Below are 17,320 nucleotides of genomic sequence, written 5' to 3' on the forward strand. Positions count from 1 at the left end.
CATAATATATGCAAATAAGAAAAAAAATATTAGTAGTAGTAGTATTGTTGCTATTGCTACCCATAACACCCATTATTATTATTATTATTATTATTATTATTATTATTATTATTATTATTATTATTATCATTATTATTATCTTAAAAAAAGTAATAAATATATGCAAATAAAGGAAAAAAATATTATTAGTAGAAGTAGTAGTAGTATTGTTGCTATTGCTACCCATAATAATAATAATAATAATAGAACCTTTATTATGCTCAAGGTTACATAACAAATTCCAACAACAGTAATCAAGTAATCATATAAGTATCATATACAAGACATTTTCTTTCTTTCTTCTTTCCTTCATTTTTGTTCTTTATTTATTTATTTACTTACTGATTTTCCTTCTTTTCTTTCATTCTACCTTCCTTCCTGCTTAATCTTGTCCAAATTTTAATAACAGGCTGCACCACCTTTATATAAATGAGGTGGGGCATTAACTCCACCTAAGGGCTCAATCCTGAGCTCAGATTATGTTAACACAGACTTTTGAATATTCTCATGGGTTTCCTCCAGGTTATCTGGTTTCCTCCCATTTCCTAAAAATCATACTCATAGATGGGCGGGTGACACTAAATTCTAAATTACCCCAAGTGTGTATATGTATGTCACTGTAGTGTTCCCTCCATGGTGCGTTCTGCCTTGCATTCGGTTCACCTAGAAAAGACTACTGATTCAATGTGACCAGGATAAAGCCAGTGAATAAAAGCAAAAAGAAAAAGATTTGCTATCATCTGATATCAGTCTGTAATGTCACTGATGAGGAATTTCAGCCCACACTTCTGTGCAGTTCAGTTCAGGCACATTGGCAGCTTTTCAACAATGAAAGGCTCATGTCCTGTCCCTTCAACTCAATGAGGAAGTCAGGAGTTTAAGTATGTCACTCCGAAAGATTCTTTTACTTTCTTTTCTGCCACGTGGACTTTTGTTTTTTCTCCTATACATCATTGTTTTGCTGTATGCATTTTTGTATACAAGGACATGGGTCCTTTTACCAATAGCAAGTCATCTAGGTCGTGTGGATGTACAGCATAAGTTTATGTAAGATGTTTTTCATTTAATGCCATAATTAAAAGTGTCATACACATGGTTCATGTCATTATATTATGCCAAAAGGCATTGGTATCATCCAGCTGCGTTTGATTTTGCCACTGACATTAGTACAGTGTTTTTACTTGGTTAACTGTGGTTTCCGCCTCGCTACTCTCCCATGAATCCAATTTTTGCCTACTCTCTTTCTTACTCTGGATTCTTTACACTGACCATAGTTGAGGTTACAGTAGCCTGCAGTTTCTTGGGTGTTCTTTAGGGATCTTTTGTGACGTCCCAAATGAGTTGAAATATTGGCAAACCAGACAGCCCTGGGAAGATTCATCACTGCCGTTTGATTAGACATGATGGCTCTCACTGTGGTTCAGTGCTGTCCCAGGGACCTAAAATGGCTTCATATCCCTTTCCTGACAATTTTCTTATCTCTGAGTAGCCGATGATATGGTTCACTACGATGGACTGCAATCAAGCCTGGATGTGTTAAATCAGCTATGTGTATACTCAGGCTTCCTCTGTCTAATATTATTTTGTCTTCCCATCAAAAAGCATTCAGTATGGCAAGCCTGCAAGGATAGAGGACGTTAGAGGAGAGCAAACAGTTTGTACAGTAAATCTGATGTATGTATGTATTTGTGTGTTTACATTTCGTATCTAGGGCTAAAGGGATCAAGACTAAGTTGGGAACTCTGCTCCAGAAGCCAGAGAATGCCATTGACCTCATCATCCCATACCCTGAAAAGCCTGAGAAGAAACCAGAAAAGCTTCAGAAGTGAGTATCCTCTCTCTCTCATTCTCTCTCTCTCTCTCTCTCTCTCTCTCTCTCCATGATACTGTATATTACACAAACAGTATGAATCTTTATTCACCTCTTTCATCAAAGAGCTGCTTCTAGTAATGAAGCAGCTGGATCTCAAATAAATAAATAAATAAAATAAATAAATACACACAGCTGGATATAAATCAAACTTCTTTTTTTTTACAATTACATGGCTTTTCTTATTATTTAATTTGTATAAGGTCATATAAAAAAAATCCATGTTACATGTGATTATATGATTATGATTATTATATGAATAACAAAACAATGCGTGGAAATAAATACCCCAAGTCCCCTAGATTAGACTCCAGGCTGCTCTTGACACTATGTAAGGAACTAAATGGATGGATGGATGGATGTATAGATGGATGGATGGATGGGTGATTGGATGGATGTTTAAAATTTCATCTCCGAATTGAAAACAGATGATGCAACACTTCCACCCTTTGCCAGTGTCATACTGTAAATGATTACAGCAGCCTGGAGAGCAGGAAATTAAAGTGCTGTCACAATCAAATCTATTGCATCTTAAACACATGCACAAAACTTCCACGGAACTAGAAGCCTGGATAATACTGACCTCACTTTAAAAACATTCTAAATATTTATCTGAAAATACAGTCTTTGCTAAATACAGTGGAGTCCAAAATCTGATCACTATTATTTTGGATTCTTTTCCAAATTCCTACAATAGTTCTCATTGCAAATGATATTACTGACAACAGCCTGAGTGAAAACTAGAATTGTTAAACTATTCAGATGAATTTCAGGGTTTCTTAGTGCTAGCTGCTTGCCCATTTTCTTTTAATAACAGTGTAGACTCGAGCTGGGATGTGCTAATGGTCCATTTTAGATCAAACCCATTAGAGTGTCCTTTGAGCACATGATAGCAGAGATTAGACATGAGGAAGATCTGACCTTTTGTACAAAGCAGTTAACACAGTCAATATCACACGTTCACTTAGATCCAAATACATTTACAGCATTCAGCCTCATCCAGAGTGACATACACTTATCTCATTTTTTATAAAATGAGCAACTCAGGGGCCCAGCAGCTATAGCATGGTGGCTGTGGGATTCAAGCTCACAACCCTCTGATCATTTGTCCAACACCTTAACCATTCCAAGAGTACTAAAACTAGCACAGAATATTTGATATGAAATATTCAAGATATTAACTATTTCCTTTTTTTTGTTTTAAATATTTTGGACATTTCGAGGTATGTATTATTAAACCTCTTAGGATGTCTATTACACCTATAAGACACTTTAAGTGCATGTGATTAATGATATAATTATCAATATCCTTTAAATTACATGTATAGCATTTGCTGCATACATAGTAATCTGTTATCCTTCACTATGAATCATGGTATCTGAGTCATTTCTGTTATTTGTACCAGGCCTTTTAGAAAATGTGTAGAGTTTGAAAAACAAGAGAAAGAAGGAGAGAGTTAGTCCATTTTGCAATAAAATAAAAGTGCCAGAGAAATGATTTATACCATAAATCTCACAAAGACCACGGAAAGCTGCCTTGCGTAACAAACAATATTTCAGAATGGACTAGAAGTGCTAATAAGAGTGATCTGTCATGTGCTAAAAAGAATGGCATGCGTTGTGGTTATAGCTATACTATTGAGTGTTATTACACAGTCTGTGTAGAAGAAGCCTTTATTATCACTACACAGTGGAATACTTTTCTTTGCATATCCCAGCTGAGGAAGTTGGGGTCAGAGTGCAGGGGCAGCTATGATCCAGTGCTCCTTGGAGCAGAGTGGGTTATGTGTCTTGCTCAGTTGTCCAACAGTGGCAGCTTGGCAGTGCTGGAGCTTGGACCCTGACCTTCTGATCAACAACCTTAACCACTTGAGCTACCACTGCCCCCGTAGTGTAGTGTAGGATGTATTTAAGCATAAGACAACTTATAGTGCCGATGGCTAAAAAAGTGACGAACAGAAATATTAGTGTGTCAAATTATATACAAGTACCATACCACTGGTTGGTGGAATTATACATGAAAAACCAACGCTACATCAACTAGACACCTAATCCAAGGTGATAAGGCATCGTGAAATTAAGAAAACTGCATACCAGACTCACTAAATTGCCATATGATAATGAATCAGCTGATATAAATGCACAGAAGATTACATGTGTCTGAACACCACAGAAAGCCTTCAAGAATACAGGAAGTTCGCTTTTCAGTTCTATTTCAGTCTTTGTATGTAATTGTATGGAATTATGGAAATGAACCCCCGTGTTGCATCCACCTCCCAGGCAGCGTTGATCCTCCACTCCTTCTTCACCAATCTAAACACTTCCTGTTTACAGACTGTACAAAGCCAATTCAAAACATTCAGTTAGCGTGAAGACTTGCCAACTTTTATATTGACATAAAATTCTGAGCCATGTATTCTGTGATTGTTATTCCTGTGGCTTGATCCTCACTCTTTGGGTTCACTCTTTATCTGGTTTATTCAAGTCAAGTCAAGAAGCCTTTATTGTCATTTCAACCGTATATAGCTGACGCGGTACATAGTGAGATGTTTCCCCAGGAACATATAAAACAACACAGAGCTAACGCTTTAAACTAAGTAGTCCTAGCCACATAAAGTGCTTCGTGTGCAACCTAGTGCTGACAGTGCAAGACAAAAGACAGAGCAAACAGACAATACAAAACAAAACACTACGGGACAGATACATAAAATACACTGACCAGTGTACATTCTGTTTATTATATAGTGCATTTTGCAAAAATAAGAGGAAATGATGTAATTTAGCTTTTCTTTTTTTTTGGATCCTGCCTTGGATTTTGTAAAGAAACTTTCTGCACAGAGATTCTCACACATTTTCTGGGTCCTGGACATCAATCTGTGATACACAGTTCTTACAAGACTGACAAAGGACAATGTGATTGGTTATTGCAGCAACACACCTCTTGAGAATGCAATCATTCAAGTCAAACCAAAACAGTTCTCACACAGAAACAGATCATCCAAAATAGATGATAAGTGTTGTTGTTACTCTTAGAGAAAAACAGCCATGTGCTGTGGTTTGTGTCTTTCAGGCCAACTCCTGAAGAGGCTGCCCAGTGGCGTGAGTCTCTGGACCGTGTCCTCTCCAACAGCTGTAAGTACACAAGTACACACTTTTTTTTCCCCCTGTCCTTGATTTATCTTTCTGTGTTTATTTTAAGGCTTTATTAAGGTCCAGTGAAGGTCCGAAGGGCATAGTGAGCACCTGAATGGAGTACAAATTACAGCTAAGATCACCAAAACTATACAGAACTATTAAAAGGCAAATAAATATCAACAAATACGGTCCATACCGTGCAATCCTATCAAAACAGATAACCACATAACAGAGCTATCTCTGACCCTGGAGATGTGGTGATGTCATACATGTAGAACCAGAGAGCTCATGAACAGCCAAAAACACTGCTATGATTCATTTTTAGATTAAAATGAGATGAGTGATATTGGGCCAAGTGTAGAAAAAAAGAAAAGGGGAATGAAAAATAGGAAGGTGTAATTGGTATTAAAAAATATGTAAGCACTTGATTTTTTAAATAAGACAGCCCCCTCAAACAAGGGATTTTAGAAGGTGCCAGGCAACAATGATGTTTTTAAAATGAATTTGTACCAGTGAGAGTACAAGACAATTATTTTATATCCTAGAGAGAACACATGAAACACAGGTCCAGTATTGTTTTTTAATATTAAACATTTCAATCAATGTAATATAATAAAGTTCAAACTGATTGTTTATGCAAGAAGCAGCATGTCCATGCAAGTGTGTGTGTGTGTGTATTGATATTGATATTGATCTCGCAAGGGAAATTGTTACTGTTATGTAATGTAATTGTTAGTGTGTGTGTGTGTGTGTGTGTTTAGCCCTTATGTTCACACTGACCCAGCTGAGCCGCCGATCCAATCTCGCTACAGAAAGCTAATCTCTATACTAATTTTTACCAATTTCTCCGAAACTGAACTTTATTATCTGTTTTTTCTTACTGCTACATAAAAAAATCTTCTATCCATAAATATCATGATTCTACCTGACCCGTGACGGAAATTAGAAAATATAATAATTTCAAAAGCAATGATTTCAATAAAAACATAGCATGAAAATACTTTAAAGGATTGTAAAGCATGACATTCAACTATCATAGCAACATGTGGTAGAACAGCTCTATCTGCCTTTCATGGTATCTCCCTGGGTCTCCATGGAATCTCTCCTGAGGGCCAATCTGCCAAGACACAATGGTAAAGTGGATATGGTATTAAGAAAGCATGTACATCCAGGGAAGTGGCCTCTTCACACAGAAGTGGTGGCCCAGATCTTGAAAAAGGTTTAGCAAGGTGCAGCTGGACAAACATACTAATTAAACAAAGTGTGGTGGAGTCAATACCTTGCTGATTGTAGATCTTTCTGGCAGGGAGAAAGTCAAACAGCCTTCTGAAACAGGATAATCTAGCCCTTGACTGGCCATATTGCTTTGTATGGTCCTGATATGGCCTGCAAAACCTTGTTTTCACTATCGTGGACCACCATCCTCGTCCAAATGGATGCCAAAAACTTGCCTTGCATGAACTGATGGCCAGAAGATTCTGGAGTGACCTTGTGGTTGAATCTGGGACTTCTCCCCAGGGTCATTTCAACCAACTTTGTGGATCAGTTAATATAAATGGCATAAATGTAAATTTAAGATTTGACAACCCTGCCCAGGTCATGTGTTTCTGTGGTTTTGGATTTAGTACAAGGGTCTTGCATGGTCTGAGGTAGAAACTCTTCTACAAATGGTGTTTATCAAGTGGACCTGGGATACTGCCTGGTTCTCAAGATCCTGACTTTTCTTTAGGGACTTCAAGACAGCAGCAAGTTCCCATCTTCATGAAATGATATATATATGACAGCCATAGCCACATACCACAGCACCATGGATGGGATCTCTGGGGTGCTATAGGCTTATAGCAGCCTTCCTGTAAGAATTAATGTGCTTCTGTCTGCCACAATCCCCTAGGAACTCAGTACTGGACCTCTGCTTTGTTCTAGGGTCCCTTAAGAGCCCCTATATGAGCCGATTCAAGAGCTGAAATGTTGGAAAAGTGGCTTAGCAATCACTTTGGCTAAAAGAGTTTGAGAGTTATGTGTTCCAAAGGAAAGCTTGTCTTGCGTGCAGTGGTGGCGTGGTGACTTTGGAGTGACCTAGTGGTTGAATTAGGGATTTTTCAGCAAGATCACACCAAGTAATTTTGTCAACCAATCAAATAATCTTATGCCATTCAATAAAGGCAATCCTGTAGAGTATTTTTTTAATATTTTGAGTATGAGCCCAATGGTGTTATTCAGACTGAACAGTGGTTATTAAACTCTCTGATCATCTGTTTTCTGCCTCAAAGGAAATATCTCATGATCTCATGTCTTCACCGCTGGGTGGTGGACATCAATTCCAAGGCTGACAAATAGCCTGAACACCCAGATTACTCTGCCATGCTATTCTACGAGGATCCTCTCCTCATGGGTGATATTTACTTGAATTATCAACTCACCCCGTTTCTGGAGAAATGAGCTGCTCACATTTGAATGAAGTTGTTTGGTTGGTCTGGCACAAACAATGTTTTTGCACTGCAGAAATCTGTCAGCAGGTCATTTTTAATTGATGACCCCTACTACACAGGCTTTCATGAAGACTAACAATTTGCATAAACATTTCACGGTTGCATATAAATGAAAGCCAGTTTTGCACAGAGAATATGTAGAGTGACGGGTCTATATGAAGTGTATCTTAAACGTATGTATTATTATTAAACCAGCTAAATGAAGTTAGCGTTAGTATTCATGATATAGTCATGATTCAGCAAAATATGTACCATTTTAAATGTCAGACAAAATACTGGTTAAATTGGTATTCTTAAAGCATTTGCTTATTTCGATGTACAAAAAGTCATTCAGAGAGTTTTGAAAAAAGGGAACCATTAGAGAAACTATTTAAGCCATTAATGTGCAGATAAACACTAATCCCTGTTATCCAGGCTTCCACAATTGATAAGCCAGGCACACATCAGCCTTTATGTCTAGTACCTGGGAGAGGTCAGGAAGGGTAGAGTGGTACATGCAGTGAAGAAAAAGCAGTAATGGATATGTGCTAGTGTGTCGCATAAAATAAAGGAAAGAAATTCACAGTTCATTTTTACTTTTAAGTATCCAACAAACTTAAAGACAGACCTAATAAAAGAACATTTTTTCAGTGTATATTTTAATTCAGATGGCTGAGCAGCCAAACCGTCAGGTGGCTTTGTTTTTCCTGTTGATCATGACATAGAACGTCTCGCCTTTGCTCTACTAATGGCCCCAGCAGTCACATCAGGTCTTTCATTCCCTGCTGCCTCCTGTACAGTAGCATCAGGAGGAAGTTGCTTAATAGGCCACATTTCTCCTGCAGCCTGTAAGGTGCACTTCCTGCGTCATAACTGCCATTATACTGCAGTAAAAGCCAGGCTATGTAAGCACTTCCTGAAGATGTTGCAATCCCGGGCAATCTGGGCATTTATCATGTCCATCATCTTATTCCATTGGGGCATTGCAGAGGAACAAACGTGACACTGTACTCTGAAATAGAGTAAACTAGGTAAGGTTAAAAAAAGGTTACAGCACATGCTGGCAAATATTTTTTTTTTAAAAATATAGATAATATAGCATCATCCAAAGTGCATCTCAGTGCACTCTCCATTTCACCAGAGCATTTTTTATTTAGTCAGATTGGGTTTCTCATCCAGGTGTATTCCTGCCTCATGCCCACTGTGTTCCCAGGATAGACTCCAAATCCAGCGCAACCCTGATCAAGATAAATTGGTTACTGAAGTAGAATGAACATTTTTCTTCAAGGATTTCTGTGTGCTTACTTAGCAACTTGATTCACTTCTTTTCCTTTTCATTCTTTGGCAAAAGGAGAATGGGAAACGGGATGACCATGATGTAACTGAGGCCTTTCATAGTTTACACAAATGAGGTCAAGGTCACGTCACACAGTGTGGACTTTGCTGTGAGTACTTAGCTAGGAAATAAGCACAGTGGAAAACTCTGGAACCAGTGAAAACTAAGGAAACCCTTGTAGGATCAGAACATAAGAAAATCCCAAATAAACCAAAATTCAAATTAGAAAAGAATTTTTCTGCTGTTGTTTCTGCTTTCTGACTTAAAGGGAAGATGAAAATTAATCTGCGTGACTGTTTCCTTTAACAACAGCCTTCCAGGATTTAGCTCTGCTTTGCTATTAATAAAGCAGCAGAAGTCAAACTGTTGAATTCCAGCTGTCATGTCAGGATCTCCAGAGAGATTGTTTCACATTACTTTGTGGGAATTGGGATTTGTTAATTAATCCTTTCTCTATTTAAATTTATACATGAGTTCTCAACGGACCACCAGGATTTCAAAAGGCTCTTTGTGCTGCAAAAAAAGAAAGTACTAGATATGTTCCTGATGTTTCTTAATTAGCTGCATTGTTTCTAATTAACTTTACGCTAACATTTTGACATCTTAATAATCAAACACAGTATTTCAAGTAAACAAATTTAGGATTTATTGTTTTAATGAAATTTTTCAGTACAATAAAATGTCCCTCAGTAAATTGTGTTTGTGCAAAATTTTGTGCATGAGGAGGAAATTGGATCAGGAAAACAGCTAGCACCATATCAAAACAAAAATAGTGATCTTTTACAAAACTGGAGACGGGGATAAAAAGATATTAGAACATTTAGAAAAAACTTTTTCAAAGAGTGGTATGGTGGATTATTGGTAATTACATTTGCCTGACCTGAGCCCTATGTGTGTGGAAATTGCATGTTCCTGATCTACTTTAGGGGTTTCCTCTGGGAATTTTTTTTTCCCTCACTACAAAAACTTGCATTGTAAGCTGGTTTGCATATCTAAATAGTTCATAGTGTTTGAATAGGCATGTGAGTGTGTGTGATTTGCCCTGGTGTCCCCCTGCTTATGTCTTCTAAGATGGCTCCCTGTGATCCTGTGTAGGATAATGACCATGTAGGAAACCTAACTAATATGAAATGTCATGTCATTCAACTCAACATAGGGATGTGGTAGCTTAGTGCTGAAGGTGATGGACTACCGATCTGAATCCCAGGTCCACCAAGCTGTCACTGCTGGGCCCCTGAGCAAGGCCCTTAACCATCAATTGCTCAGTTGTATAAAACAAGATAAAAATGTAAGTCGTTCTTGGATAAGAGTGTCTGCCAACAATGTAAATGTTGATATCAAACTTATCACATTTGCAACATCATCAACAACCAATGGGTGATTTACCAAAATAATTCAAGATAGCATAGCATAATTCATAGCAGCATGATGCCAATGTCATTTTTATGAAGAAACTTTAATATAGATCCATATTGGTTATTTTATACCATATATTCATAAGCTTCAGAAATACATACAAAATATTATAAATATTACATACAAAATAAGGCTTATGCTCCACAGGCTCCACAGGCTTATGCAACATAGAAACACACACACACAGTAAAATAATATTTTTACTTCCTATTTTTCCTATTTTTCTAGTGTTTGAGATCTGTAAACATGTTACATGATGTGTCTCTTCCAAAATATCATGAGAAAAGGTTGATAGTAGCCAATAGTTTTATTTAAATCCACACAAAAAAGTAGAGTTTTCTCATGTGGTTCTTCCTTTAATTTCTTCATGAAGAAGATCCAGACCTCTTCACAGGTCCACCAGGAAAGCCACACCTAAGAACCCCACCGTCCACTCTCACATTTTAGGATCATCACCCCAAATACGTCAATACACTCTCTCTATAATCTCATACTCTGGTGTTGTTACATCCTAAAAACTTGCCCTTACTCCTAATGTGTCTCTTCACTCTCACCTTCCCCTTGTTTCCTTAATGAAGCTATCCAAGGAGGGGAGGATGCAAATTAGTGGAATCCTTCTGTGGAACTTCCTTCCAACTGCAGAAGCTGGTCAGATGAGTAGTGAAATGTTTCAATCCAACTAGAAAGGAGTCCAGTTGGCATGACATGACATTACTAGATAGTTCTAGCAAACTTCTACTAAAGCAATATACGGCCTATTGCAGCCCGGCTAATTACAGTGAAAATGGCAGTATGAAAAGCTAACCTTGTTGTTTACACATTTAAAAAAAAAACATATTACTGTGTAATCACTTGACACAACTGCTATAAACAGGCTGTATGTCTCTACACACTGGACTAGAAAGAAATCAGCCGCAGCCTCTACTTCATACCATTTAGCATTTGTTTTTACCTACAAACCATTGGTTGTACTGTTGTTCCTGGTCCATTGACATAAAATGTATTCATTGTACCCCGTTTGTTAATAGAAAATAAGACAATGCAGGCGTCAAAAATTTACCCTTGCTGGTCTTTTTAAACAGTGCAAAAATTAATACATAATGCATACATGTATTGAGATCTACAGTTGTATACGCAGACTGCAGCGTAATGGAATAGGGACAAAGTGAATTGCTTGAAATGCTTGTGAAGCTGTATACATTCAGAAAGACAAAACACATGGCTTGACTTGTGATTACGGGTATTTTGTTGTCGTCGTCGTTACTGCCTGTCAAACTATTTCGTTTTAGACTGCAATTAAATCTGGTGCACTCTGCAGACAAGCATTCAATTTACTCCAGTGAAATTAAAGGCTACCCATGGTTTTAAAAGACAAAGCTGCAAAACAATAAAATCCTTTTTTTTCCCCAATTGCAGTCAGCCACAGCAGGCAATGATTATTGAACAGGCGCCTACATCGCCTATATGCGGAATGTGCTGGGAAATGTCTGAATAAAGCATACTGTATAGGGATTATTCCTGAAGTGTATTTCATGTATACAGTCATTTCTGTCATTTTTTTTATTACACAGATGGCCTTGCTACATTCAGGAGCTTCCTGATATCTGAGTTCAGCGAGGAGAATATTGAGTTCTGGTTGGCATGTGAGGATTTTAAGAAGACCAAATCTCCACTGAAAATGGCCGCCAAGGCCAAGAAGATTTATGAAGACTTCATTCAGACTGGTGGACACAAAGAGGTTGGTTTATTCCATTCAGGTTTCTTTTTTCAAACTCCATAGGATGAAGTTCTTGTTCTATCAGTTGTACAGTATGTGAACTCGCTTTAAAGGAAAAGGAAGTTGTCTAGCCCTTCAGCAGTAAATATTTTCCTGATCGTCGAACCTCCAAGTTCTATTCTAATTGGCCTCCTATGCTTATCTATTACCTGATTGTGGATACTGCTGGAAGTTGTAAATTTCCCATTGGGATGAATAAAGTATCTATCTATCTATCTATCTATCTATCTATCTATCTATCTATCTATCTATCTATCTATCTATCTATCTATCTATCTATCTATCTATCTATCTATCTATCTATCTATCTATCTATCTATCTATCGTTTCCTATTGTATGACATTTAAACAGATTCAGCAGCTGATCTTATGTGCTTCTCAGGTCACCTGAGAGTGTGGAAATGTTTTTTTTCCTCTGCTTTGGGTTTTATGTCCAATTGAACCAATTATCGTCAATGAAACTTAACAAGCTTATGTCAGATGCACTGTGTATTCCTTGTTGATCCTTTTAGAGACTTTTTCTGTCTTTGAAAGTGTTTCAACATTCAATAATAGATGTGGTTAATGTCATTGCTATAATCATATGTCGTTCTGTAATCATCCTTAATTTAAAAAAATTTTAACGAACGACTGAAAATGCCTTCCACTTGGAAGTTAATTGCATTAATTTCCTTCCTAATCCTTGTAATTATATTCTCACCTGCTATAACATCCTCTTTGCTTTTCACCCGTCAGGTGAATATTGATCATTTCACCAAAGACGTGACTCTGAGGAACCTGGTCGACCTTTCCCCTGCCACCTTTGACCTGGCTCAGAGCCGCATCTACACTCTGATGGAGAAGGACTCATTCGGGCGCTTCCTCAGATCCGAGCATTATCAAGAGCTCATCAAGTAAACGCAATTATCCCGCTGTAGGGAGACAAAAACGCAAACACATCCTTGATCGTTTGGATTTGGCAGTTATTTTAGAAATCCACTCTCACAAATCTGAATATTATTTGTCGATGATTTTACTTACAAATTTCAGAGCTACAAAATCAAAAAGACTAGAAAAACCATCTTGCAATCATCCAGAATTTGGAAATCCAAATTGTCTCCCTACAGCTTTGCTAAGAACTTCTAAATGATGACCAGTTATATTTAAAAAAAAAAAAGCAAGACATTGTTAACCATTAAAATTGTACTCATGTGTAATGCCAACATTTTTGAAGAACCGTTCCATTTGTTTTGCGTAAACTGTTGGGACAGAATTTTTTTTTTTTTGTAGCTCCCTGTCTACTAAATAAAATGGAAAATCCTAGTCAGACCAATTCCCGCTTGTAATTCATTAGACTAGACAAGTGGCTCATGTTTTTTGAAGAGGACATCCTGGCCTCTGAGGTGCAATTCAGAGAAGTATCTGAGCACAGTGTCCGTCTGTCTGCCGTGAAGTGAGATACGGCTGGTGTGTGGACGGGAGCGAATGACGAGTGCTTTTTCTTGGAAACGTCCACATTAATGTTAACACTCGTGCATAAAAGGGATGGGGAGTTGGGGGGAGGAGGGGTACACACTTAAGCCCTGAATGCCTATCATCATTCACAGTGAAAGAAGCGAAGGACGTGTTTAAATGCACAGAGTCCCTGGGAAAAGCCAGAGACGAGGCTTGTTGTGGTGTGTACGTTGCTAAGATGGGAAAATCAAGTAGGAGTGGGGCTCTCTAATGCATTGGAAAACTTTTTTTTTTTTTTTTCGTATAGAGGGACAGCATTCCCAAGGAACCATAAGGGATAATAAAAAAAAGGCGTATCTTGAATTAAAAAAAATCCATTAATGAGTATCTTTCAAGACAGTTACAATTACTGAAATATATATCTCATTATTATTATTATTATTATTATTATTATTATTATTATTATTATTACTATTATTATTATTAATATTAACGTTGTATGCCCTTGACATGAGCAGCTAATCTAAGTTCTAGACACGTTGCCTACCATCAAACACATGTATCAAGTACATCCTATCCATATGTATGGAATTATTTCCCTTATTAAATTTTGCATGTGTGAATCTCACCATATGCATATACCATATACTATTGCATGTTTTGGGTTTTTTTTTGCTCACCATTTTATTGTTCATTAAAATCATATCTAGTATATAGCATTATATGCAGTAATAGGTGGTCCATAAGTCCTTATTTTTAGGCCACATTAACTAAAATATTAGAACACTGCAGGTCAGACAAAAAAAAGCTAAACAAATTATTCTAAATTTAAAAAAAGTTAAAAATGTCTATTGGTTTTGGAGTATTGGGGCTGAATATTTGTCATAGAAAATCAAATGAACACTAAGGACTTATAGCTCACCTCTTTTTTAAAAATAAATAAATATATGTATATGTACTATTGTAGCCACACATAAAATGTATACGTGCATTAAAGGTATGAACACCTATTTATTTTTCAGATGTAAATAATTTACAGCTATTTTTCAAGTCAATTTATTTTCTGTCAATACACATGCCGCAGAGTCTGAAGGCTTGTTCCTTTTTTTCAATTTATCCAGATACATGAACGATGAGAATGGATGCTCCTTTATCAAGGGTGGCTGGTGTAAATGAGGGAAATTTATACCAGATATAAAAAAAAGACATAGGTATAAGGTTTTGGCATAAACATCAGATTTGGTGCCTTGAAATAGACTGTCATCCTGTCCAGGATTTACCATGCTTTGTGCCCTGAGCCGCCTGCAAAAAGGCTCCAGGTTCCCCATGACTCAGTAGGATAAATAGCGTAGAAAATGGATGGATGGATGGATGGATGGATGGATGGGTGGGTGGGTGGTCTGGGTGAATGGATGGGTGAATGGATGGATGGACACTAGGTTAGTTGGTGTAGATGTTTTTAAGGTGGATTAGTTTGGATTTTCTGTGGAATCACACACATCACCACCAGTGGTCTTAAAAGAAAAAGACAAAATGAAATATGAATATGAAAAAAGAGTCTGGGGCTGATTTCTTTCTGGCCCAGACTGTAGTTTCATGCAGCCTATCAGTGGCAGTATATGTAGAAAATTCCTGTGACTGAGAGACTAAAAGTAGATAGACTAAGCAGACATTGTCCAATCAAAGAATGAATTATGCCAAAGATGACAGAAACAGTCTGTCTATTGTTTAGTAAACACAGTCTAAAACCCAGAAGGGCATTAAGGACACTGCTCCAGTGTTTAGCTCACTCATGAGCAGCTGTCACTGTAGATATAGCTGTTTTTTACCCTATTTTTTAAATAGTAAAGGGTTCTAGATTTGGTCTAGAGATGGTCTAGGGTTCTACTTGCAGCTGTACAGTACAGTAGGATCTTTAATGGGCAAATCAAGCATTAATCTAATGGCACAAATGAAAGATTACAACACAAATGCAAGACAACATTTTGACTTTATTAATCGTTAGTAAGTGCTTTGCCATGGTTTAGGGTCACAATGGATCTGAAACTTATCCCAGAAACACGAACAGACTTTTTTGGAAACTGGAAAATACTCAAGAACCTAAATGAAACAGAGAGGACATGGACACAGAGAGAACATGTGAAACTCTTCACAGAGCTCAGGATCAAACCCAGGATGCTGGAGCTGAGTTTGACAACCAAACAATATTCTACAATGAATAGAGTGACCACCCAGAGCTCTCTGACTATTAATATTGTTTCAGATAACTGACTACTGGTCATATAATAAATAATTTTCCTACTCTCAGGAAAAATACTCAGCACATGGATGGCACAAGATTTTATTTCCTGGTATCACAATTTATTAAAGAGCAATTTCAGAAAAGAAACATCAACTCAGCAAGGAACAAACCAGCTGCCTCCTGAATCCATGCCTTCTCTTTTACAGCCTATTCCATTTCCTACACTAACAAGGTGAGTTGTTGGCTTTTATTTTCACCAAACAAAATTGAACTAAGGTGGAAAACAGAAAGAGGGAACGGGCGATGAGATGAAGCAAATGGACAGAAGGAGGTCCGAAGGTAAATATGTTCATAAACACAGACTTGTACGGCTTTGAGAAGCCGTGGTATTTTTGTTGAGACATTGACAATTACTTTCTGCAAATAAGGAACATCAGAAAGCTTTTTGCATTAAACACATCTGGGTTTTCATCATCTGAGCTATCAGCTATCTTCAGTGAGCAGAAAACAAAAAGAAAAAGAAGTTAAAAAATGGCTTACTGGCTTAGCTGCCATGTTAAAATGTTGAGCAAATGTTTGAATTTATTCTTAATAATCACTCTGAGCCAAGTCTTTGTATCTGACACAAAAGAAACAGGGATCAAGGGTTCACGGTTCATCCCACCATTGAAAAGTGGGTTGAGCAGAAGACAGGAAGTAAAATAAGAGCTATAAGTTTACTGTACTCCATTATCCAGAAATTATCCTGAGTAACAGGAGATGAGTCACAAGTTCCAGATGAAGAAGCTGGTGGAAAAATGCCGAAGGATCGGTTAGGCAGGTTCAGAGGTCATGAGCCACAGAGAAGCGTATCTAAACAACCAAACGCAAGAAAAGAATAACACACACACACACACACAAAAAAAGTTAACCCAGTGATATTTTTTGAGGCAACCAACATGATATGCTACATCAGAAACATGATCAGGAGAAGATAAGGAGCATGCACACAAGGATGGAGAAACCTGTACATTTGTAAATTTATGCAACTTTCCAATCAGTCAATCACATGGCAGCAGGACAATGCATAAAATCATGAAGATATAGGTCAGCAGAACTCAATGTCAAATTCATGTCACTGGAAAAACATTGACTTGGCGGAGCCCAAGCATAGTACCCAACATGACTTTCTGCTGTTGTGTGTTCTGTGATGGTTTTCTGGATGTTTGTAAAGATTGGTGCTGATTTGTTTTAGCGTAGCTGTCTGGTCAGCTTTAAGGAATCTGTCCATTCTACTGTCTCAGCAACAAGCTGTTTCAATCTGACGATTAGCTGCTCTCTATGTTGTTGTTTTAATTTTCACACAGTACTTTGTAAACTCTAAAGACTGTTGTGCTCAAAAGCTTCCAGGAGATCTGCAGTTTCTGAAACCCGCCTGTCTGGCACCAAGAGTCACGCTACACTACAGTGTGACTGAGATTAGAAAGTTCTGATGTTTGATGTGAACTGAAGCTCTTGACGTTTGTGCGTACTGCACATGTACCACAGGATTGGATGTTTTAATCCGAACGTCTCATATATTTTTCGGTGTGCCTGAGACTATTGTCTATCTTTAAATCATGAC

General features: G+C 37.5%; 1 protein-coding gene across 1 annotated transcript in view; it reads left to right on the forward strand.

The window, feature by feature from the left end:
* rgs5a (regulator of G protein signaling 5a) overlaps positions 1-14,419 on the forward strand; it is a 15,606-nt gene extending 1,187 nt beyond the window's left edge. The window contains exons 2-5 of the mRNA XM_058403568.1: positions 1,751-1,864; positions 4,980-5,041; positions 11,836-12,002; positions 12,777-14,419. Of these exons, the coding sequence (XP_058259551.1) occupies positions 1,751-1,864; positions 4,980-5,041; positions 11,836-12,002; positions 12,777-12,938 (505 nt within the window). The 3' untranslated portion in view covers positions 12,939-14,419. The remainder of the gene's footprint in view (positions 1-1,750; positions 1,865-4,979; positions 5,042-11,835; positions 12,003-12,776) is intronic.
* Positions 14,420-17,320: the final 2,901 nt, after the last annotated feature.

The sequence above is a fragment of the Hemibagrus wyckioides genome, linkage group LG11, assembly GCF_019097595.1.
Source record: "Hemibagrus wyckioides isolate EC202008001 linkage group LG11, SWU_Hwy_1.0, whole genome shotgun sequence".
NCBI lineage: Eukaryota > Metazoa > Chordata > Actinopteri > Siluriformes > Bagridae > Hemibagrus > Hemibagrus wyckioides.